General features: G+C 43.4%; 1 protein-coding gene across 4 annotated transcripts in view; it reads left to right on the top strand.

The window, feature by feature from the left end:
• Nucleotides 1–25,997, top strand: part of Frmpd3 (FERM and PDZ domain containing 3) — a 92,730-nt gene that overhangs the window by 40,555 nt on the left and 26,178 nt on the right. For all 4 annotated transcript variants that reach the window (XM_085838004.1, XM_021154008.2, XM_085838002.1 and 1 more), the window contains 8 exons: nucleotides 945–1,049; nucleotides 5,395–5,502; nucleotides 8,216–8,347; nucleotides 10,668–10,787; nucleotides 15,702–15,838; nucleotides 16,150–16,276; nucleotides 18,729–18,818; nucleotides 21,211–21,390. In XM_085838004.1, the coding sequence (XP_085694130.1) occupies nucleotides 5,398–5,502; nucleotides 8,216–8,347; nucleotides 10,668–10,787; nucleotides 15,702–15,838; nucleotides 16,150–16,276; nucleotides 18,729–18,818; nucleotides 21,211–21,390 (891 nt within the window). In that variant the 5' untranslated portion in view covers nucleotides 945–1,049; nucleotides 5,395–5,397. The remainder of the gene's footprint in view (nucleotides 1–944; nucleotides 1,050–5,394; nucleotides 5,503–8,215; nucleotides 8,348–10,667; nucleotides 10,788–15,701; nucleotides 15,839–16,149; nucleotides 16,277–18,728; nucleotides 18,819–21,210; nucleotides 21,391–25,997) is intronic.

The raw sequence follows: 25,997 nt of genomic DNA, 5'->3' as shown, positions 1-25,997 counted from the left end.
TTGGTATTGTTGTTATTATTTCATGTGTTTTTAATCTATGCTTGGTTGAACGCACGGATGCAAAGCTGTGGGTACCAAGGGCTAACTGTAGTTTACAATGTTTGCTAATCATGCTTCCTGCTGAATTTTGGGAAAGGTTTCAAGAATAAGAGAGCCTGACTGATTCTTTGGGCATTTCATGCAGAATTGAATACACAAAGTGATGCAGCATTTGGAAGTAGAAAGCCAGGGGCACTGAGCTAAATCGCTCATCTCTCTCTCTCTCTCTCTCTCTCTCTCTCTCTCTCTCTCTCTCTCTCTCTCTCGTACAGTTCAGAAAGTATGGATGAGTCATTTTGGAGGGCTGTGTTTCCTCTCCCTCAGATCTCAAAAATATTTGTTATAAGTCTTCTTTCTAGGGGCATACCTGTGAGACAATAAGATTATTTCTGGAGATCCTCTGGGAAGTTTGTATTCACACACAATGAAGTCTACTATTTAAGTCAATCTCATATTAGAAAAAACTGAATATGTAAAAATTTAATGTATATGATTACTGAAGATTTTTATTTTTTGCAAACCTCCTTAGGCTTAGAGAATTTATAATGGGATTCAGTTTATCCAAATTCAATTCATGCCCAGATTTTACACAACACACCAACCATACAGGGAGACAATTAGCACACTGCCTTGTAACACTTGTCTGTGCTTAAAAGGTAATCAATACTTGTCTATTGACTCATCGACCAATAAGCCAAAATATCTCTGTATTGGTATTTTCTTTTTGGAGATAGTGTCTCACTGTGGTAGTCCAGGCTGGTCTCAAACTCACGATCTGTTGGCTTAGCCTCCTGAGTTATCGGTATTACAGGTGTGAACCCCCAGATCCAGTTGTATTGAGAGAGACATCGTAACTAATATTACAAAGGAATGGAGAACTCACCAGCCCTTTGTTCTTTTTCCAGTCCCCTAAATCTGCCTTCATCAGTGCTGCAAAGAAGGCCAAGCTGAGGTCCAATCCGGTGAAGGTCCGATTCTCTGAGCAGGTGACAATTGGAGAAACAGATGCAGTAAGTGCCGTCTTGGCTTGCCTCCTCTCTCTTTGGCCAGAATCAAGCTGGCTATTGAGTCTCAATCAGGGGCTTCTGGTAGTGGATGCTTTTATGAAGGGTTGCAGCACAAGGATCCTGGTGCTCTGAGTGAGTGGGTATTGAGGAGAGAGGAGTGTGTGACATCCAGAGTGGGTTGGGAGGGAGAGAAAAAAATATTGAGTCCTTCTGGATCTTCATGGTACTTAGAGAAATTTCTGTCCCTAGCACAATAGTGTACACTCAGGGCAAGTATTCCACAAACATCTTTTGGCTACTTGATAAAAGCAGGGATGAAGTAATGGTTTTGTGAAGACCCAGAGAACAAGTGGCTGGTGAAATTGAACTCTCTTCACATTTAAGTGGCCCTGCAATTCCACATCTTGACTGAAGAAGACTGTGCTGATGGGTAGCTGCCTAGCAGCAATGATACAGACTGCTTTAAGTCACTAGCTTTTTCCCAGGCACCAGAAGGGATCCAAAAGAAATACCTGCTCCTTGCCATTGGCAACCTTTCTATGGGGTGGGGGTTAGGGGGACAAGTGGTATAGCAAATCTCCTGCTGTGTGATATCATCTTTAAAAGCAGCTACATTTACCAGCCCATGCCATGCAGCTGCCAATCTAGGGATTCCTGGCTAGCCCACAGGTTTCTTGCTGTTCATCAGGGATGCATGCAGTAAGCCATCTACCCGAGATGTGCAGATGAGAAGAGGTAGGTGGAGAGCAGAAGTCAGTGTGTACAGCCGTCATGAAGTCTGGCCCAGAACGCCCCAGAAATCTGTAGAATTTGGTGATGTACTAGTGGGAGTAGAGATAAGTGGGCACTGGTGTGTTTTTGTAGGATGAGATGGGCTGTCAGGAAGCCTGATCATTTATGTACTAAGACACAGCTGCAGTTGTTGAGAGACATAGCAGCAGTCTCAGACTGAGCTGAGAAGTCAGCAGGATGCCAGGCATTTTTGTATTTCTCTGAGGTAGAGCCACCTGGAAAAAAGGGAAAAGAACACGGGTGTCTTCCATCTATTCCCTGCCTCTCTTCCCCAAACCCAGCTCATGCCTTCATGCATCCCTCTATGAGGAAGACTAGGGAGCTCAAAGGACACCTAGATCCTGCCTAAATAATTAACACTCGGGATCCCATGGCAATCCCAAGAGAAACAGTTCAAGAGCCCGTTAAATGGTTAAAGGACTGATGCTCAGAGAGGAGAGGGAATAAGACTGAGCCCATGTGGCTCAGAGTGAAACAGATCACAAGGTCCAAGTCACCAATGAGACATTGGGGCCCTGAACTGTTGAAAATTCTGAGGACATAAGCATTGAATTGCAAAATATGGACAGATATATCCAATCTCACCTCAAAAATCACAGTCAAAGCCAGGACACGAAATGAAGAGCTCCTATCCTGCCCTCCTTTGCCTCTTTCTCTTCTCCTTCTCTTCCTTCTTCTTCCTCCCAGCCTTCAAGTTCCATACCTCACAGGCCACAGGCAGATCGAAGAGCCATCTCCAGTTCAACCGAAATAGCAACTGACTGCCCCAGGGCAGCTAGAACCTACCCAGAGTTCACTTGTCCCTCACACAGGCCCCAAGCTTGGCTTGAGACTCTTTGTCTAGGAGAGAAAACATATCCATCTTCATATCCTCTCAGTTACTAACTGTGTGAACCATAGCAGTCTGTTCAGACCTGCAGAGTCCAAGTCCAGGTGACTCCAGCCTGCCCCATCGTCCCCTTCCCCTTGTGTTCCAAGGCTTTATTAAGCAGCCAGAACAAAAATAAATCCTGTGGGCGTTCCTTGCTAACTCTATTTTTAAGCAAAATCAATTAAGTGATTATCTGAGTCCAACCCAGTGTGCTAAATAAAACTTGCCCCCGCCGAGCATCATCAGCCTGGGGAGCCTGGGCCTCTGGGCCTGGCAGGAGTGGGGCATCTTAGGATCAGCAAGGTCTGAACATCATCATCACACCTTTCCAAACTGATATCCATGGCTTTCCTCCTTGGTTTAATCCCATCCAACTTGCCTCCTGGCCCCCATCACTGTCAGCCACGCCCAAGCTCGAGACTTGCATCTTTGATGCTTTATCCACAACAGCTGCTAGATCTGCACTGTTCTACTCAGGCTTCCCTGACAATCTATCTCATTCAAAACTCAGAACCCAATTGGCCTTCCACAGAAGCCTTACCCTCCTTATACCAGGTACTTTGTTTGAGATTCATAATGTTCATACATGACAGGGAATGGCAGCAAGAATTCAAGTTGGACTCTATCTATCTATCTACCTATCTACCTATCTATCTACCTGAAGCAGAATCTCATTGTGTAGCCCTGGCTGTCCTAGAATTCCCTATGTAGACCAGGCTGACCTCCAACTAACAGAGATCTAGCAGCCTATACTTTTCCAATGTTGAGACTAAAAATATGTGCACCCATCAGGGCCATCTTAGGACCTATACCTTTGCTGTAGCTCTCTGGATGCTGAGCATTAGCTAAGTATGCAATAGATGATCTGTGGCTGCCACTGAGTTAAAGCATCTGGCCACCTATACACTGCAATTAACCATAGACTAGATGATGCTGGCCCAGTAATGTGTGCATACTTCTTGTGAATCTAATCATTCAAGCAAGCATATAGTAAGCACCTAGTAGTGTTCATTCATTTAGCAGTCACTTATTTAACACCAACTATGTACCAGCCATGCTATTATTCATTGCTGGCACCATAACAATGACTATGTTTGTGCTCTGAGCTTACTGTTTGATTGTAAATGACAGATGTTCTTCAAAATATTGCTGGAAGCTAGGCATGGTGATACATGTTTGTAGTCCTAGTACACAGAGGGGGGAAAAAGAAACCAGCCTAGGTAGCACATACTTATAGCTTAGCAGCCAGGAGTTGGAAAAAGAGAGCTGTGAGTTTGTGGCTAGCTTGGGAAACATTGGAAGACCTTGTCACACTCACAAAAAAAAAAAAATGTGTGTGTTGCTGGGCAGTGATAGCACACACCTTTAATCCCAGCACTCAGGAGGCAGAGGCAAGCAGATCTCTGTAAGTTTGAGGCCAGCCTGATCTACAGGGTGAGTTCCAGCACAGTCAGGGCTACGCAGAGAAAACAGTCTCAAAAAAACAAACAAAAAAGTGTATGAGAGAGAGAGAGAGAGAGATGAGAGAGAGAGAGAGAGACTAAGAAGGGAGTATATAGGTTGCTATAGAAAAACATGGGAAGACTAGATTTATGGCTTTATAAAATACTTGTTTAAGCTTGATTTTGAAGGTTGCATAGGAGCTTGCCAGGGAGAGAAAGAGGAAGACGGAAAAATGGCCATTATTTAATTGACTTTTGTTAATTGAGAAATCCACATTCACTATTTATAAATGAACCCCCGTTCCAGGAAAGCTACCGCTAAGGAATTATCAGTTATTCAGAAATGGGCTTTGCCCGTGAGTGCTTTTGAACCAGGATCAATGCAGGCCACTTTCAAAGAGCTTTTGGAAATAGTTGAGAGTATTTTTGGTTATCACAATGATTTTGTGTGTGTGTGTGTGTGTGTACTATGAGCACTTAGTGAGAGCCCTAAAGCTAGTAAGGCAGTCCCTGAATGATGAATTGTCAGAGATGAGGAGGCATGAAAAAAGTGAGGTTTCTAACAATGGTCAGACTTGAATCCAGAGAAGCAGGCAGGATCCAGATCTAAAGAGGTCTAAAGAACCAGGCATGGTGGTACACAGCTTTAGTCTCAGCACTTGGGAAGCAGAGCCAGGTAGATCTCTGAGAGTTCTGGCTAGCCTGCTCCACTCAGTGAGTTCCAGACTGAGGCTACATAATAGAAACCTGACTCCAAAAAACAAAGAAAAAGAAAAGGACCCTAAGGAGCTAGCAAAGTGGTTCAATGGTAGGGTATTTGCCTAGCATAGAGGCTTTGAACACCATCCCAAGCATCAGAGAGTGACTGAAGAAAAGCAAAGGATGGACTTGTGAAGGGCCTGGTAGGAAAAGAAGTCTGGAGATAGACTGGGGTGTATGAAGTGGTCTCCAAATAAAACCTTCCACGTGTAATTCTTACTGTATATAATGGTCTCTACTGATCCAGAGCTTCAAACTGCAGTAGAATGTAAATATACCATGATAGAATAAAGAGGAGTGGATTTGGATATGGCTCTGCATCTTGGGGATTTTGTTCTTATCTGCATATAGCATTATTATTGATCTGGTCCTTCCTCTGTCTCTTCTTGCACTGTTTTGGCCCCCTGCCTCCATCATCATCATCTTTCCTTTCCTTTCTAAACCCCCACCTCTGTCTTCCTCCCCCTCTCCTGTGTATCCATAGAAAATGATGAAGAAGGAAGCTCTCCTCCTCATCCCCAACGTCCTGAAGGTTTTCCTAGAAAATGGGCAGATCAAGTCATTCACATTTGATGGCCGGACCACTGTTAAGGTACATGAGGAATGCCCTCCCCTAGGGTACCTGTTTGTTTGTGTTCCTCTGCAATCGCCCACGATAGCTTCACTGCTGGAACAAGATTGCTTTGATCTCTCTATGCTCTGGAGTGCATGGCTGCACAAACATAATCCTCAGATGAGGCTGGTAGTAGGAAATTGCATGCCCAGCTGTGCACTAATTATTGTAAAAATGTGTGTGTCCACGCATGCGCAAGTGCGTGCACATGAATGCACATCTGCTTGTCAACTATTTTATGTTCATATACGGGGTCCTTCAGGACTCTTAGGAGCTAAGCAATGGGAAGATCATTAAGCCATTTATAAAACCAAAGTGATGTATATTGATACAATAACACCTACACAAGTTTACACAGAGAAATAAACAAATGTGATCTCTTGGGAGATTAGCTTACCCGTGTCTTGCTTTTTAAATAACAACCAAATCTTAAGCACTGAAGCAAGATTTGAGAAGCCCAGCCACAGCCCTTTGGCTATTCTTTTCACAGGAAGAGCAATTACTGAACTGTGATTCTTAACAGCTCAGCCAGGCGTCAAAAAGTCCTAGTGATTCTCTTAGTCCTGAAGAGTAGAAGTGGTGATATGATTTTCCCGAGGTTAACTCTTCACTGGGACAGAAATATCTATCCCCGAGTCTTCTGAACTCTTGCCAGAAGGAGAACACCATCCCAAGAATGAATGTTCTTATGCAATCAAGGCTGTTCAGATTGCTGGGCAGTCTTGACACCTGCCCAGGAAACTTGCTTTCCCCAAAGTTTTCCTGTGGTTCCCATGCAAGGACCAAGATGATCCTATAAATAAATAATCCCATCAGGAATGCTCACACAGGCCTGTAAACCTAGTACTCCGGAGGCTGCATCTGGAGAATTACAGGCTTGACGTCAGCCTGTGCTACAAGGGGAGAGAGCCTTTTGGAAGGAAATAAGGGAGAGAGGAACGAACATACTTAGCCAGAAAACTCTTGCTCAGAGGAATGAGCAGGGGCTCAGAATGGCCCTACCAGTGTTTTCTACCAGAGTTTATTGATCATTCCTATATTGGTTTAAGGAAGATCTGAGTGTGTTTTGGAGCCATCCCATGATATATCATGCTACTGGTACTTAGTGTCTCAAGGTCGGAGATGCTAAGTGTCCTTCAGAGGACGGAACAGTCCCTGAATGATTAATTGTCCTGCCCAAAGTTTCTTTGGAAGAGTTAGGCCTAGGTAGGTATCTCTAAGGAGCTTAAGTAAGACCCAAATGTACTCCTTAGGAAGCTGTGGCAGGGTCTCTTAGCTATAGAACATCTTAAGTTATGAAAGGAAACATTGAAATATAACTAGGCCACCCAGTTTGCCACAATCTCCCTTGGTGTTTCTTCAAGGTTAATATGCCCACTGTCAACTTGTCAATACCCTAAGTGCACTGACCAACCTTTCTTAGTCACAGAGTTCAGAGCACTCCTTACCTCACAATGCCACTACCACTGTGGCATCTAGGCAGTGCCAATCTTTGGCACTCAGTCTTACTTTGCACTTCAGCAAAGCTGCATGGCTATTCATTAGACCTCTGACAGTCTTCTAAGCCACTTGTTCCAAAGAACAACCTGGATGAAATGACAGTCTGGTATGGTGAGTGTTAAACATTTTAACACCAGTTAAAAATCCCTGGCTTGGCTGTCCACAATCTCAATGCAATTTAACTGCAAAAAAAAAAAAAAAAAATGCATCTGACTATGCTAGGGTTCTAGTAACACTTGAGCCTCTGTATCTACATGAATAGCACAAAGAAATCCTCTCAAGTGCCCAGCACTTTGCAGCCCTCTGTTCAAATGACTGAGTATCTCACACAGAAGGGGTGCTTTGGCAGCTCTGGCCATCAGAGAGCTCTGAACTCCCAAGCCTGCTTCCCTCCAGCCTTTGGGGATGGAAACATGCTGACTGTGTAAACGTACACACTGCAATGTGTATGCTGAAGCCACAGCAAATAGATGGCCAAAGCCTCAAAACTGACATTTGAGCAGCCCCCACGAATATGTTCTCAGGCGCCCTAGTATTAAAAGTAGGGCAGCAGAGCAGACGGAGCCCAAAAGTAGTCAGATCTATGACTGTACTCCAGACACGTGACATCTTTCCTCTTTATGGACACATTTTTTCAAGTTGCTAAATTGATCATCTATAAAAACTAGCGATGGCCCAAAATGAACATTTTGCCAGTAGCTCAAGTCATTTGATTTAGATTATGAATCTGGAAATAAGTATACTTTTTAATCTCAGAAATGTAGCTTTGGCTTTTACTCATTCCTAACCATTCAAACCCAAATGGGCAGTCTGACTTAAGAGAGATAAGTGGAGAGCCAACACAATGCCTGGCCATCCATAAGCATTCCAGAAATGATTTATCTAATAGACGATGGAGAGATGAAGGTACAGAGGTAGGAAGGAACCAACCTTCAATTACCATATGTCAGGGTGGGGAAATTCAGGGATACATACTTGCCCTTCTCAGGCAACTTTCGGTGTTTCTCAGGGCCCAGGCCACTGGGTAACACTCATGAGGCCCTTTACTGGTCCCATAACTCAGTAGCTGGGCCTCCACAAAGGCTTCTACCAGATTATTGTGCTTCATTTCAATCATTTCCTCCTGTGTTGTTACCTTTGTGTGAGTTAGAATCAGGAACGATCCCCTCTCAAGCCTCTTTTCCTTCTACAGGATGTGATGGCGACTCTACAGGACCGTCTCTCCCTGAGGTACATTGAGCACTTTGCTCTTGTGCTTGAGTATACTGGGCCAGAACAGAATCACAAGTTCCTGATTCTCCAGGACAAGCAGCCCCTGGCTTATGTAAGTTGTCCCTTGATTCTGGCATCCATGACACTGCTTATCTAGAAAACTTATCATGGTGGGGTTAGCCAGCTCCCAGAAGTCATAGTTCCAATCTGAGTAGGAGTGTGGTATGTATTCGTATATGTGGATATGTGTGTATGCATATGTATGTATGTGTGTAAGTATGTGCATATGTGTGTATGTATATATGTGTATGCATGCGTATATGTATGTGCCTATATGTGTTTATATGTATATATGGGTGTGTATGTACGTGTACTTCTGTGAATGGAACCAAAGGACTTGTATATCACTGTCCCTCTGAACTACAGACTAGCCTTACCTGAGGAAGTTACTATCCATCTCCAAAGAGCCTCTGATTCCCTTTGTGACCCAACAAAGGCATTTGTCTTGGTCTCTATTGGCAACTCTCCTTTTTCCTGGTAATACGGCCTACTAGACCCTTCTGATTCCTAACAAGAAACTTGGCCTTTTAGATGAGGACTGTGATACAGAAAGGTTAGAAGTAGAATCAAATGGTAGTTAGAAATGGACCACATGGGATCAAGAATAGGTGGCATCCATCATCTTCCAAAGTAGAAGAGAACAAATTATCTCATCCCTCTTGCCACACTATATGGGAAAAGACTGTTGAAATCTAGGATTGCTATATGGGTTTTCATCCATAGCAAACCACTAGGAAATATCACAGAACTGAGCAGGGCAATCAGTATTCCATGGTAGGGTGGGAAAAAGCAAAAGGGGGAAAGTTAGGAATATATAGCATTTAGAAAGTGTGTGGAGCCAGGCATGGGTGGTGCATGCCTTTAATCCCAGCACTTGGGAGGCAGAGGCAGGCAGATTTCTGAGTTCAAGGCCAACCTGGTCTACAAAGTGAGTCCCAGGACAGCCAGGGCTACACAGAGAAACCCTGTCTCAAAAAAAAAAAAAAAAAACAAAAAAACAAAAAAACAAAAAACGAACAAAAAAGAAAGTGTGTGGAAGCCAAACAAAACTCATAAATCCAACCAGCAACATAGCACACATGAGAAACTAGGCAGGAAGATCTACCTAAAGTACCCTGAGATACAAAGGAAAGAAACAAGGCTTGGGATGCAGCTCATTGGTAGACTATTTGGCCAGCATGCACCAGGCCCTATTGCTCCTTCTTGCTGTTGGGTATGGTGGCACACACCTTAATCTCAACCCTTGAAGGTAGAAGGCAGGAGGATGAGAAATTCAAGGTCATCCTTGACTAGTCTTTGACTTTGAGTGAAAGGCATGCCTGGGATATATGAGAACCCGTCTCAAAACAAAGAAGACAGATACACACAAAAAAAGAATGTATTTTTCAAAAGAAAGATTCAAGTTTCAGCTTAAATACAATCCAAGGTAGTGTCTGCTTAGAAAACGTAAGCACCTCCTATCCTACCCAATAAATAATCCTCTGAGTCAAATTGACTTCTTGTTCCAAGTGGAATTTCAAACTTCTTTACTATAAAAATCTTCACATAAACAATATATATGAAATATATATGCATCTCCAGACTCAACATTTTACCAGTATATTGCCAGCATGTTTCATCTGTATCTCTAAATGTGGTTTACACTCTTTGATTTGAACTCTTTAGGCATCTAATAGTCTGTTAGACACTAAGCATGCCTGCAAGAAGAAGCTGATAAATTCTCGGGAACCTTCTCGTCCTAACTCCTATCTTGGCACTTAGACTCAGTTCTTTTTTAGGTGCAGTGAGACAACAGGGTCTTGCCCAAACTGCCCTCAAACTTGTGATGATCTTCACCAGTGCTGGAACTGTAGGCATGAGCTACCACATAGACCCCATTCTTGATAAAGACCATGTCCTAAATAAGTGATTAAAAAAAAAAATACTAGGCACAGCCAGGCATGGTAAAACACACCTTTAATCCTAGGACCCAGAAAACAAAGGAAAGGGGATCTTTATGAGTTCAAGGCCAGCCAATTTATATAGAAAATGCCAGGCTAACAAGGTCTACAAAGTAAGTTCCTTTAAAAAAAAAAAAAACCTTCATTAGTAAGTTAACAATAAAATATAGAGTAATTATAAAGCTATATATAATAAAAGTTAGGAATTTCCTATTTTAGGCTGAGGTTGTCCATGGATAACTCAAACTAGGGAAAATAAAGCCCAGGATGAGAGAATGCTTGATATCAATTTGCCATGTTTGAGACAAGAGTAGGAAACAACAACCTAGCTCATCCATAAACCCTACTTTAAGCAGCTGCCTAGCTGCCTGCCACCCCCACCCCGTCATTGACTCTATGGGTTTTTCCCATTCTCTCCCCACTGGGTCTCAGGTTGTGCAGCGGACACACTACCATGGAATGAAATGCCTCTTCCGAATAAGCTTCTTTCCCAAGGACCCAGTGGAGCTGCTACGTCGGGATCCTGCTGCTTTCGAGTACTTATACATCCAGGTAGGGTCTGGCTTGGGAACACAAAGATAGATGGACAAGCAAACAGGCAGGGTGTTCTGCCATCACAATGAAGTTACTACGTAAGTTTGACCTTTAGCTTGCTCTGAAAGCCTTTTCCTTTCTGAAGGTCAAGTTGGCTGGTCTGATGACTTGAATTTGATGGTCAAAATACTATCTATCTACTTGTCTACCCAGAGCCCATCAGTTTTCAGAAACAAGCAACCCCAGTAATTCTGGTTCTTCCACAGAATTCCAAGGTTTGACAAGTTCTTTTGAGGTCTGAAACTCTCAACCCTCAAATACCTAGGTTGAGTAAGGAGATGATTTTGACCTTACTCCATCCAGAAACATTTATTAAAACCACACTCTGGGTCAAGTCCTGACAACCAGAGGTGGAGAAAGAATAGACTTCTTTCACTAGAGTTCATATATCTATAAATATAACCTCAGCACGGTTCAGTGTCAATGACATCCAAGAAGCAGTCTTCCAGACCTACATGAGAGAAAGACAATGAAGGTGTCACAGAAACAAAGATATGTGTATACCCTTAGCTGTGAAGTAAATGTTTGCTATGTAGTAAGATGGAAAAGAGGGTCCGTATTCCAAGCAGGAGCCCTTGCACTTTCAAAGGCATGCTGACAAGAAAAAAAAAAAAGAAAAAAGAAAAAATGCAAGTGATTTATTGCAGCTTCAGTACAGGATGTAAGAAGCAATAGAAAATGAAATTGGAGAGCTAGGGAACAGAGAGTGAATGGTTGGGAGGCCAAGGAGAGAATTGAGTTTATTCTGGAAGCTGAGCAGTGCTTCTCAGAATACGGGCCCTGAACCAACAGCATCATCAACTGGATACTAGTTAGAGATGCAAATTATTGGTCCTTATCCCTGTGGTTTGTTTTAACAAGCTCAGTGAAATTAAAAATACAAAACAAAACACAAAAACAGTGTCTCGGGTATCTCAGGCTGACCCCAAATACACTGTGTATCTTCAGGAGAACCTTGAACCTCAGCTCCAGGTGCTGGGTCTACAGGCAGACATCATCACATTCAGTACTCCATGAGAGTTTAGTACTCTCCTTACCAAAGCCTTTGAGACAGTGGACCTACTTCAGAATAGTGGTTCCTTAACCATACCCGCACATTAGAATTACCTGGAAGGGGGCTGGACTGATGGCTCAGTGGTAACATTGAGTGCTCTTCCAGAAGTCCTGGGTTCAATACCCAGTACCTGCCATGGTAGTTCACGACTATCTGTAACTCCAATTTCAGGGGAGCCAAGGCTTAGGGAGGCTTTTAAAACGTATCCAGGATATGTACAGTCAAGGTAAAGAAATCATGCTGAGGAGAATACCAAAAGGAGAGTCACCTGGTCATCATCCAAAGGAAAGCTGGTGTCCAAAGTCATGGCCGTATGGATTGGGATCACAGGGAAATTTAAAGGTTTTGATTTGCTGAGTATCAGTAGAGATGGTATCAGTCATCATCTAAGTGAATAGAGTCCCATGAATTTGGAGATAAAATAAGTTCATTTTAGGGCCTGTTGGGTTTTAGGTGCCCACAGAACATATGCAGCACTTGATGAGAGAAAAAAACTTAAACTTCCTCTGTCTCTGAGGGTGGCACCTGGGACTGTACAATGAGGGACCTGGTGGCTGTCCTCTCTGCCCTTTCTGGCAACCTAAAATGTTAGGAACATTTCTCAGCCTCAAGTTCATTTGCCAAACCTCTAAGGGCACAATGGGTTGTATAGTTTAGTTCTCATTTAGTTTGCCTTGAATTTCTTCATTCAAACTTCTGGGGATTGCCTTGGTTCAAGTATTTTGGAATTTGATGACAAAATCGTGCCCAGAGTATTTCTCCACTTTGTGATAATGTGGACTTCATCTGGATTTTTCCTTTAAAAAAAATCAGTTGTTTTTACTGAGGTCTAATTAGCATATAACACACTACACATGTTTGAAGTGATAAACTTTCACCCACAGTCATCACCACAATCCAATATTCACTGACGTTTCCTCGGGCTCCTATGTAATTCACCCCCCAGGCAACCTCTGACTGGCTTTCTGTCACTATACATTTGTTTTAATTTCCAAGAGTTTATGTAAATTAAACCATACAATATTTTGATCTGACTGATTTTCCTCAGTGTAACGATTTTGAGATCCATCCTTATTGTTGAATGTGTCCATTCTTCTTATTGGGTAGTATTCATGGTATCAGAATTTGTTACCCATGTTGATGGGCATTGGTCTATTTCCAGCTTTGTGCTATTACAAATGCGACATGTATGAGTATCCATGTCCTAGTCTTTACATAGATGTGCACTTTCTTTCCTCTTGGGTAAATAGCTAATAACAGAATGTGATCAGTTTTCTGGAAAAAAAAATGGTAATAATATTTTTCCAAGTGGCTGCACCATCTAACATTCCTATCCATCATGTATGGTATAGAAGTAGTTCTAGCTTCTCCATGCTTGCTCTGACCCAAAGATCTATTTACTATTATACATAAGTACACTGTAGCTGTCCTCAGACTCGACAGAAGAGGGAGTCAGGTCTCATTATGGGTGGTTGTGAGCCACCATGTGGTTGCTGGGATTTGAACTCAGGACCTTCGGAAGAGCATTCAGTGCTCTTACCCGCTGAGCCATCTTGACAGCCCTACTTTAGTAGTTCTAATAGTGTATATATAGTAGTACCTCTCTAAGTTTTCCATTTGCACTATCCTAGTACCTAATAGTATTGGATAATTTTCCATGTGTTCACTTTTTGTGTATTTTCTGTGATGAAATGTCTGTCCAAATCATTTGCCTGCCTTTTTATTGGCTTATTTGTTTTCTGATTATCAAGTTTTCAGAGTTCTTTATGTATTCTGGAAACAAGTCATTTGTTGGATATGTTATTTGCAATTATTTCCTCCTAGTCTGTGTCTGGCCTTTTTGCTCTCTAAACAGTGTCTTTCACAAAGCAGATGTTTGAATTTTGATGAAGTCAAGTTTGTTAATCTTATCTTTTATGAATAGCATTTCTAGTGTCATATCTTAGGAAATATGTGGCCATCCAGTATATCTGTGTCTATTCATGAGTGTCTGTGTGTGTTTATGTGTATGTGTGTGTGTATTGAGGCTCCACTCATTGAAAACCCTAACCTTTCCTCACTGAATTGCCTTCATACCTTTATTCAAAAGTAGTCTATAAGTAATAAAACACCAAACCAAGTGGGAAAGCAGTTATCTGTGTATCTGTAGATCTATTTCCCAACCGCTATTTCATTCCATTGATCTACCTGTCTATCCCTATGCCAACAATGCATTCTGTTGATAACTAGAACTTTACAAGTCTTCAAGTCAAGTAGTGCTTGTCCCCAACTTTGTTATTCTTTTGAAAACTGTTTTTATTCTAGGTCCTCTGCAGTTTTTCATGGGAATTATAGAATTGGCTTGTCGATTTCTACTAAAAATCTTAATATGATTTGAATTGGAATTGTGCAGAAGCTGTAGATTGATTAAGATAGAATTGATAGCTTAACAATGCCGAGTCTTCCAGCCCATGAGCAAAGTATTTCTAAATTGATTGGTGTCTTTAATTTTCCTCAGTAATGTTCTCTAAGTTTTTAGTATATAATTTTTTCACATATTTTGTCAGGTTTATTCCTAATTATTATTCATTTTTATATCATTATAAATTATTTTTATTTTGTTGCTACTGCTGCTGTTGTTTTTGAAACAGTTTAATTCTGTAACTCTGGCTGGTCTGGGTCTGTTTAGACCATGCTACTATTGAACTTGAGATCCGTGTTCCTACCCTAGCCTTCCAAGTACTGGGATTATAGGTGTGAACCACCATACCCAGCAATGATTTAGATTATTAGTAACTTGTAGAAATATACTTTTATTGTAATTTTATGCCTTGTAACTTTGCTGTACTCGGTGAATTGTTTTAGTAGGTTTTTGTAGACTCTCCTGGATTTTCTGTATAGATAAACATTGTCAGTTTTCTTCTCACTCACTTCCCTTTTTGGATACAGTCCTGATCTTGACCAGGCCAGCCTAGAACTCACTGTGTAGCTCAGTCTAGCCTTCTGATTCTTGTGCCTCAGCCTCCAAATTACTGGATTTACAGCCATGAGCCACCACTCTCAGCTAAGGTATCTTGTGTGTGTATGTGTGGTGTGTGTGTATGTTTGTGTGTGTGTGTGTGTGTGTGTGTGTGTGTGTGTCTTTTCCTTTGCTGTGGTGATAGCACTATGGCTCCCTAGTCCCATGGCCCACTGTGTTACAACCTCAACCAAAGGAGAACCATGAAGGTGGAGTTATTGTTAGCTAGGGTACTAACCCTTAGAATTTAGAACATTGTCATACACTTGACTATTGACTACCAGGTATTCCTTCTAAGCCCGTATAAGGAATATTGACTCATCAATATTTTTGTCCTCTGGACCTCAAGGAACAGAATGATTGCTCCATCTCTGCAATCAACCTCTCACCCTGGGCTTCTGGATCAGAGTCCCACAGAGAGACTCTCTCAGTGCCTTTCTTTCCTTGTTCTCATCTGAACTAGTAGAAGAGCCTGGTATGGCTCATGATTGAGTACAGAACCCCCAAAAAGGTGAGGTGTCTCTTATAACAGAAGAGTGAAAGGGACTGATCCAGGTCCCACTTGCACGGTAACCTGGATTTTTCTGCCCACTGTGTCTTGTTATGCGACTAAGAAGGGTCTAATATTTGCTGAACCAAGCAAATAGTGTCCCTGTAACTCAAGGCTCCTCTGTTGTCTCTTTCCCGAGGGCAGTAGTCCCCTCTTTCATTTATCTATCATATCTTCCTGGTAGCATGATTCTTATCTGAGATCTAAGGGGAGCTGTAAGGGAAGGGATGTTTCCTTTAACTGATGGATTTGGTCTGCCCTCTCTCACAGAGTCGTAATGATGTTATCCGAGAACGCTTTGGAATGGAACCTAAGCCAGAGATGCTTTTGGGCCTTGCTGCCCTTCACATCTATATCACTGTCTCAGCCACTCGGCCTAGTCAGAAGATCACACTCAAGAATGTGGAGTGAGTTGCGAAAGGGCCCTTCTGGAGGGAACAAATAGCTTGGTGTAAGAAGATGGATTTGTTGAGCTGTGCTCTGTTTTTCAAAGTCATAAGCATTCTATGGCGGCAGGAATTTGAGTTCCTGAGGTCTACCCCACTCAAGTCCCATACTTCAGAGCCATGGTTTGCCTGTCTTTATCCTTCTTTCTCTTCTTCCTAGTCTCTGTTCCTCCATCTCTGCCTCTCAGAATTACTCAGATTCTTTCTGACCATCTCCTCCCCGATCACACTTTGTCTCTCTCACTAATCTCCTGATTTTCTTCTGTTTCTAGGAAGGAGTGGGGCTTGGAACCCTTTCTTCCCCCCTCACTCCTGCAGGGCATCAAAGAGAAGAACCTTCGGAAGTCGCTCTCTCAACAGCTGAAGGCCCACCAAATGCATCCTTCTAGCAGCACCAAGGTACCCAGAGGAAGCCTCAGAGGGGTGATACTCTGGGGATCCCCACTACTCCTGACTCAGGTGTACACTCTCTTGCTCTTTCTTACTTTGGGTGCATATTCCATTATTATTTCTGACTCAGGTACATATCTAGCTTGGCCAAGGATGGGGCAGTTATAGAAAGGAGTTTGTTCCAAATCCACACTTAGCCCAAATAGGCTAAGCAACACATCACTGCAAGCCACTATGTCCTTGAAGCAAAGGAGCAATGAGAAAGGTTGTTCTTGGGAATCTTTCCCCAATTAGTACCAATTGAGCACCTGTCCTGTGGAAGGCATTGGCCCCTAAGGGATGCACATGTTTTCCATGACAGTGACTGCACCATCCCTTCCTAACTTTCTAGTCCACCAGTCCTAGAGGAGGAAGTCTGAGTAGATAAAAGCCCAGCACAGAACTGGGGCAACTACTGCACTATCCTCTGCATCCTGTGACATGGACACGAGAGTCTTTGTCTCTTGAGGGGTTTCTTTCCCCACCTACCCCAGCCCTGCTGAGCCTTCTTAGGCTGCTAACACTCCATCTGCTTGTGCTTCCTGCCCAAGACGCTGGAGGATGGTGACAAATACTAGAATCAGCATGCAGATGTAGACAGGAGACACAATCACCCCCATATCTGCCACCCATTCCAGATTTCTTGAATTACCAACTAGCTTTCCTTTTAAGATGCAAATTTCCCCAGAGAGCTAAGCCATTCCCACCTTACTGTGCATGTTTAATCAGATTGGTTTCCACCCCCCTTGGCTGAGAGCACCAGTGCTCACCACCATCTCCATAGCAAAGATTTTTTTTCTATGCATCCCCAGTGCTCTACTGAAGAAAGCCTGGCTTCAGCCCTTGAGTCAGGCATAGTCAAGTAGGGAAATAAAACTATCATCCGCAACACAAAGCAGCAGGCACTGGCACTCTGGACGTGTTCAGAAGAGACAGGTGCCAAATCCAGGCTAGGAGAGGGAAAAACCGGTATATTTAGTGCCAGCGCTGAGATTTGAAAGATGGACAGATAGGAGCTTGTCTGGATGAATTGCTAGAAGCAGTACTAAAAGAAAGACTTCCCTGAGCTGGGAGATTCATCTCTACAAAAGCCCCGAAATGAGAGTCACAGTAGCAGGGAAAAGAACGATCGTTTAGCCTATGCGAAGCTACAGAATATTAGAGGCATGGAGATGGTGGAGGTAGAGACAGAAGGGAGATTAGGGAGGTTCATAGGAGCCAGTTCTTGAAGGGCTTTCTGTGCCATAGAAAGGGGTTACGTGTAATCCTCATAGGCAGCAGTGACTCATAGAGGAGTTGAAAGCAGGAAGCTGATGTGACTAAATTTACTATGTTTTAGGATGCTCCCACTAGCACTAGGTGGAGGTAACCGAGGGGAAGAAACAGAGTACCCAAAGCCCTGACATAGGAAGGAATGTCAAAGCAATGGTATAAGGACAAATGATGTGGCTAGATCATTCCAGAGAAAATAAGGAGGTAAAATAAACATGATTTGGTGACTGATGGCCCTCAGATGAGAGGACAAAGGAAGAGTCCTCTGTCAAAAGTTTCTGGCTCAGTTGCCCCCATACAAGCTCAGTTGCTTCCAGAGACCTAGAATCCCAGCTGAAGAACAGACTTGAGCATTGCATGTAGCAATGTCGATGGGACTCTAAGTATCTTTATATATATATATATATATATATATATATATATATATATATATATATATATATATATATATAATAGAGTTTATTTGGGGCATGGTAGAGGAGTTAAGAGGGTAGTAGAGGCAGAGAAAGGCAGAGAGAGAGTAGAGAAGTAGAGGAGTAGAGGCCGGCCATGAGCATGTGGAGAGAGGAGGAAGGGAATGGGGAAGGGGTGAGGGGACAGAGCCGGAGCAAGAAGTGAAGAGCAGCCGGGCATGGTGGCTCACGCCTTTAATCCCAGCACTCAGGAGGCAGAGGCAGGCGGATTTCTGAGTTCGAGGCCAGCCTGGTCTACAAAGTGAGTTCCAGGACAGCCATGGCTACACAGAGAAACCCTGTCTCGAACTCCCCCCACCCCCCCAAAAAAGAAGAAGAAGTAAAGAGCAAGAGGGCAAGAGTGACTCTAAGGATCTTAAGAGAGCTGCATGGATTAGATGGATGTCAGAGTTTGGAAGAAATGCTAGAATTAATGCAAGAACAGATAGCGTCAATTGATGCTTTAGGCACGAGGATCAAGATGTCTGAGATTGGCTTAGAAAGGCAGGTGGAATACTGGAGGTGAAAGCCATCCAAAGTGAAACTTCCTTCCAGGTTTACCCAGGCCCTTGCTCATTTCTATGGAGTAGGCTGATGACTGATACCTGCCATCAGAAGCTGAGACTCTACTTGGAGGATGTGGGCTTTCTTTTCTGGGCTCCCCTGGATTCTCATCACAGGGTGGGTTGTTTCCACAGGGCTCCGCCATTCAAGCAAAGCTCCAGTACCTTCGCATTTTGAATGAACTTCCGACCTTCACTGGTGTTTTATTCAACACTGTAGGCCTGGTTAGTGAGATGCTGGGATGTGGGAAGGGGCAAAGCATGTGTGTTATGTGGGGCGGTGGAGGGGGGACCAGCTCTTGGTTGGAGGGACAATGTCAATCAGCTCTCACATTCAAATCATCCAGTACCTCTATGGCTTCAACCAACTGCAAATCAAAAATAGTCTAAGAAAAAAAATGTGTTGCTACTGAGCATGTATAGACATTTTTCTTGTCATTATTCTCTAGGCATAACAGTCTAACAACTATTTGCACAATATTTGCACTGTGTTAGGCTCTGTAAGTAATCTTGAGGTGGTTTTAAAGCATACATTAGAGTCGGATGCTACAGGCTTGGAATTCCAGCATCCTAGAGGCTGAAGAACAAGGATTATGAGTTCAAGGTTGAGGCCATTCTGGGATATGTAGGACCTTGTCTCAAAAGTACACAAGAATATAGGTGCAGATGTTATGCAAATGCCATGTCATCTTATATAAGGAACTAAACAACCATGGATTTTAGTATCTGCAACAGAGTCCTGAAACCAATCCCCTATAGCTAATGAGGACCAACTATATTTGCTTTCAATGACCCCTATCCATCCTTTTCTGCCCCTCTTCCTATATCCCAGACTTTGACAACCCTTGTCTGTAAAGGGTCAGATAGCAATTTTTTTTTTTTTTTTTTTTGCCTTTGGTTGATAGAGCAAATGTATCTCTGTAGCAGCCAGTCAGCCTTGCTGTCTTAGCATGAAAACAGCTACAATGCATTAATAAATGGGTGTTGCAATGTGCTAGTAACTAATTAAAGACACACAAAAAATTGAATTTCACAGAATTTTTATGTGTCAAAAATATGGTTCTTTTGACTTCTTTCCAACCTCTTAAAAATGTTTTGAAATCTTATTTTTAGCCATTGGGACATATGAAACAGGTGATGGGCCATATTTGGCCCATGGGCCATAGTGTGCCAACCTTTGGTCTGTCTCTTTGCCTCTACATATACATACTTCCACAGTCCCCTAGCCCCTACTGCCCCCTACCTACCCAGCACCTGCACTGCACAGCAACACTCTGGGGCAGGGCTCAGCTGGCACCACACGTAAGACTGTTCCAGTCTAGTTGACCCTGATAAAAAGAAATTCAAATCATCTTACTGATTGGCTCCAGGTACTTGTCATGCTCTGTGGAACACACTGTCGAGCTAGCATGGCATACTGGAGAAAATCTGCTTATCGAAGTGCTTGTAGGCAGACATAAGAGGCTCCTGGAGTGATGTTAATAGCAGGGAGTGGGGCAGCAGAAGGCTCTGGCTTGATGGCTTCAAGGAGTTTGTCAGCTCCATTTAAGGGAATCCAGTGTGTCAGACCTAGAAGTAGCCATTTGTACATAGGAGATTTGCAGAACATTGAAAGCCCCCTGGCTCCTCCCTTCACATATACCCTCAAATCTCTCTTTCCCCATCCTGCCATTGATCAGATGCCTTTTGGTCAAGGTTGCTAGCCCACCTATTAAAATATAAATCTGGGGAGACCTTCTTTAAGCACCTAAACAACCATGAATGCCTTAGGACGGTTAGTGGAGAGTCTTAGTCAGGGTCTCTATTCCTGCACAAACATCAGGACCAAGAAGCAAGTTGGGGAGGAAAGGGTTTATTCAGCTTACACTTCCATACTGATGTTCATCACCAAGGAAGTCAGGACTGGAACTCAAGCAGGTCAGAAAGCAGGAGCTGATGCAGAGGCCATGGAGGGATGTTACTTACTGGCTTGCTTCCCCTGGCTTACTCAGCCTGCTCTCTTGTTAGAACCCAAGACTACCAGCCCAGAGATGGCAGCAACCACAAGGGGCTTTCCCCCTTGATCACTAATTGAGAAAATGCCTTACAGCTGGATCTCATGGAGGCATTTCCTCAACTGAAGCTCCTTTCTCTGTGATAACTCCAGCCTGTGTCAAGTTGTCACCCAAAACCAGCCAGTACAGTGAAGGGTGGGGAAAAGGCAGGCATAATGCTGCCTAGTCAGGCAAAAGCACTGGTTAGAAGCTTTGGATGGCTTGCAGCAACTGTGGGAAGTACCTCCAGGCTTGACAACAGAAAGTTCTCCAAAGGCACCGGAATAAAGCATACTTCACCTACCTCACAATTTTGTTCGAGCCAGCCCTGATGCAACTCTTTTAACTTACTGCTGTAGCTAAGATGTGATTTAGACTGAGGATCAAGAATCCTGTACTAGGGAGGTTCCAGACCATTTTCCCCTCAAGATTACCTTTTAAACCCTGGCACTGAGCCCCAGATATTTCTCCTCCCTTACTCCCACTCCTCATACACCCCATAAGAACCAACATAATACATATTTTCTCTTTCTCATGGCCTCTTCTGCTACTGGACTTTCTGCCTTGCACACTTGGACAAGTAGGACGAGAAGCACTCAGCCACCACTCTGCTGGTGGGACCCCGTCACGGCATCAGCCATGTCATTGACCTCAAAACCAACCTCACCACTGTGCTGTCCGAGTTCAGCAAGATCAGCAAGATCCAGCTGTTCCGGGAGAACCAAGGAGTGGCCCGAGTGGAGACCAGCATCATGGATGCCAAGGTGAGCCCTGCCTTGATGTGCTGCTTCTCTTCAGAAACAGCCCCCAAGGGACAGGGAAAGAGAATTGGAGTATGTGAAGTGAGGCTCAGAGAGTCTGAAGGGTTTCTCCCTAGGACTCTCTGTCTTCATCTCTCCCTTCTCCATCTTCTCGGACTTAGCCCACCTAAGATGGATAATCAGCATACCATAGTTACTGTTCTATTGTTTTATTGGTGTGATTAAGATACCAGAATGCCACGACCACCAAGACAACTCATGAAATAAGTCATTTACTTGGGATTTACAGTTTCAGACGGCTAGAGTCCATGAGCATCAGGGCGTGGAACATGGCAGCAGGCAGGCCGGCATGACACTGGCGCAGTAGCTGAGACACAAGTACAAGGAAGAGAGAGCTAACTGGGAATGGTGTGGGCTTTTGAAACTTCAAAATCCACCCCCTGGTGACACATCTTCTCCAAGAAGGCCATACCTTCTAATCCTTCCCAAACAGCTCTGACAATTGGAAATGACCAAGTATTCTAACCTACGAGCCTATCAGGATCGTTCTAATTCAAGATACCACCCAGTACTCTGGAGGACTAGAAAGTATCAGGTCAACCCAAGTCAGTACTCCACAGAGAACTGGAGCACAGGGTGCAAGCCAAGCCATGGTTTTGCAATTATTCCTATCACAGCACACAGAGAAACTTGAATTTATGGCTATCAAGTCCAGTCTAAGCTATGTAGCTAGCTCATGTCTCAAATGAAAAAAAAAAAAAGGAAGAAAATAAAATCCCTATAGCCAGGTATGGTGTGGCATATCTATCTATATTCATAGCCACTTGGTAGGCCATGAGGAAGATTAAATTTCACAGCATGCTTTGGCTACATAGTGAGTGAATCCATGTCTCAAAGTGATCATGGGCGTTCAACCTGTACATGTGTATGTGTGCATGCAAGTGGAGTCCAATGGCATCTTCCGTAATTGCTCTCTGCCTTACTTTTTTGAGATAGGGTCTCTTACTGAACCAAGAGCTTGCCCAGCAAGGCCCAGAGATCCTCCTGTCTTTATCTTCCCAGTGCTTGGATTTCAGGCGCACTGCTGCTGAGCCCTGTTTGTTTACATGGCTGGAACTTGGGTCCTCATGCTTACACTTTGCTAACTGAGCCATCTTCCCAGCTCTTGGAGCTGGCGAGGAAGCTCAGTAAATGGAGCACTTAATTAGCTTGGGTGGATCCCTAGGTTCCATCCCCAGCATGGCCAAAGGTAAAAGAGAAAATCACTTTCACATGAACTTCAAGATAAATGGAGCAGCCTTAGAGATTCTGACCACCCTACTAGACCCTGCCTGTCTGCCTCAGAAACTAAAGAAATGAATGCCTTAACCCACCCCCGTCCGTCCCACATATGTACTGATTGGGGAGTACCCACTTTGAACTATGGAAGAGTGTCTGAGCATGGACTCAGGGGGGGGGGGGGGGGTCTGGGGAGTAGAAAAACAATCAGAGCCAACTTCCTGTTTCATTTTCCAGAGCCCTGCTCAATTCGAACCTCAGCATTTTCCCCATAGAGCGAGACTTTCAGCCTGGCAAGCAGCTGTCGCTGCCTCTGCAAGTCTGGCAGCAATGGTCAGCCACCCCCTCCACAGCTCTCCTGTTTGAATACAGTGACCTGTTGTGGGGGGGTGGGGGGTGCAGGCCTGCCTGCCAGCTGGCAGGGACACACAGGAGGAGGGACAGCTTTTCCTTCTTAAAGGATTGCCCAGGAGGACGTGTTGTTAACAGATTAAGAGGTGGAGTGTTTGCTATTTCTAAAAAGAACCAATCATTTATTTTTGTGTTTGTAAAACCCAGGAAGCTTTAACATGTTAATTTTCCCACCTGTGATTCCCAGGATTCACAGTGGCTTGGGAACCTGCCTGGTGCTAATGTTTAACTGGTTTGTGGCCACTTTCCCAACCATTTGGTTGCTACTCTCCTCAGACTTTGTTGGGTAAAAGGCCAGGTGAACTGGTAAGGAAGAGAGAGGAAAGGCAGGGCATGAAGGGGAGTGTGGCTCAGAGAGATGTAGGCAGGGCATGCAGGGGGTGTGGCTCAGAGAGATGTAGGCAGGGCATGCAGGGGGTGTGGCTCAGAGAGATGTAGCAGGGGGATAAAACAGAGGTTGGTTTGGGTTTCATGTTTTCAGCTTTCAATACTCCATGAGTGGATTTTCCACATCAGTAGCACAATAGAAATTCCACAAGAGGTTTTGAAAAACAGACACCTGGGCCCTACTCTGAAAATTACCAAAAAAAAAAAAAAAAAAAAAAAAAGAAAAGAAAAAAATTTTAAGACAGGTTTCTCTGTATGGCCCTGGCTGTACTGGATCTCATTCTGTAGACCAGGGCTGCCTCAAACTCACCGAGGTCTGTGTCTGCCTCCGGAGTTCTGGAATTAAAGGCGTACGTGTGTCACCACTGCTCAGCGAACACTGATTTCATTGGAGTTCAGGATTTATTTATTATTTTCATTTTCTCTAAATGATTTTGTAATATAACTAATTTGAGTGGGCATGCCAATATGCCCAGAGGCCTGAGAGGAAAGTGGCTGAATCAGGGTCAGTATGCATCTCCTGAATAAAGGGTGATCTGCTTCTATGGGGTGATCCACCCATAGCAGTGAGCATGAATGAACATTTCAGAGAAATTACATTCTTATTGGGGCGACTAGAATCACAAGGACACATGACCCAACTTGACACAGCATCAAACCTACAAAACTCTGGAATCACATAAGGTTTACCCTCTCAGGGAAGACACACACACACACACACACAAATAAAAATAACTAAAATAAATATCTTTCTAAAAAAGCAATATGAAGTAAATGTCATAGATAAATGTGGTATGGAATTAAAAGAACAAGAAGGAGTTAACCAGAACTAGCTTCCTCGAGAGGGTGCTTTAAGCTGGATCTTGAAGTGATAGGCATGAATTAGCAAAGAGAAGTGGGATGTGTTCAAAGGCAAGGAGCAAGCACGGAAATAAGCAAGCCATATGTGCAGGTCGATAAGCATAGTTGCTTGGCTGGAGAGGAAAATAAGGAGAGAAGAGATTGGAGAGATTAGGGGCGGGCAAGCAAGTCAGTTAAAAGCCTCCCAGGCAAGTTTGAGGACTTTAGATTCAATGTGGTTGATTAGTGGGAATACACTGTAGGTCCTTGAGCAGAGGGCTAACAGAATAAAGGCTGATTTGGACCAGCATGTAAGATAGGCGGAAGCAAGGCAACTGTAAAGCAAAGGAACAGATGTGAAACCCGTGCTAGGCATGGGTGGCCCCTCCTTTCTTGTTCACAATGAGTGTGTTTTATTCCCAGCCCTATTGCCTACTGTACATATCCAATGTGCAGAAAGAACAATGTCCCCGGGTAAAGAACTCGAACACATCATGCATGACTAGGTGGTGAGATAACACTACCTTTTGGGATAAATCGAAGATTGTGCTGAATAGATGGGGCTAAAAGGTTGCAGTTTAGGAGTGAGTGGTGAGCAATGGTCAGGTAGATGATATGAGTGCTCAAAGGTATAAATCCAAGTGATAAATGCTTCAGCCAGCCCCTCTTAGGAAAACTAACATAATGCAAGAGAAAACTTGGGGGAAATTATCCACTAGGTGTCATCATTGTTATAAGTTGTAATAGGATTTACCACATACAATAGGTAGAATAATCCCCTCCTAAATATGTCTATTCCATAATCCTCCAAACCTGTGAATATGCTATGACAGAATGGAATAAGAAGTGCAGATGCAATTAAGATTGCTAATCGGCTGACCTTAAAATAGGGAGATTAGCATGAATTAGTCAAGTGGGACTAATGTAGTCAATAGAGTTGGTCTATGTGAGAGAATCTGGAGAGAAAGTTGGAGCAATGTAATGAGGCACCCTTGATGGCCTTGATTAGGGAAGAAGCCAAGGACCAAGGAGTGTGGGTGACATCCAGGACCAGGGAAGGTAAGGAAATAGATCCAACTCTAGACCACCAAAAGTGACACAGACAGCCTTGCACTTGACTTTTAACCCAGTAGCACTTGCATTGGACCTCTGACCTCAAAGACTTTAAAGGAATAGATGTATATTATATAAGCTACTAAATTTGGAGTCATGTGTTATAGCAACGATAAGAAATTAATGCCAACAAAGTTTTAAAATAGCAAGTACTCATTACATTTTTTCCTTCCTTTCCTTCCTTTATTTTACTTTTGGGACAGGGTTTCGTGTATCTCACTCAGACTGGCCTCAAACTTGCTCTAGAGCTGAGATAACAAGAAGCCCATGAAGTGATTATTTTCCTACCTCTACCTCCCAAGTGCTATGATTACAGTGTGTGCCACCATGCACAGTTTATGTGCCACCACACCCAGGGTTTTATATATGGTAGGCAAGCTGTGTGTGTACTCTACAAACTGAGCTACATTCCCAGCTTTCATATGGTAGCATAAAAATATTGTTTAATTGATAAGCATGCCATTCGATGCCAGCTTTGTTACCAAAAAGCATCAGTGATGTCTGCTGTGTGGCTTACCAATCCATTCTCTAGAAAATGGATGCAACATTCAATCTTTTTCCACAGGAAAATAAACGATGAA

This window comes from Mus caroli, unplaced genomic scaffold (genome assembly GCF_978045245.1).
Source record: "Mus caroli unplaced genomic scaffold, Mus_caroli_1 scaffold_5, whole genome shotgun sequence".
NCBI lineage: Eukaryota > Metazoa > Chordata > Mammalia > Rodentia > Muridae > Mus > Mus caroli.
The sequence above is the reverse complement of the archived record's forward strand: the minus strand, read 5'-3'. Positions and strand labels throughout refer to the sequence as shown.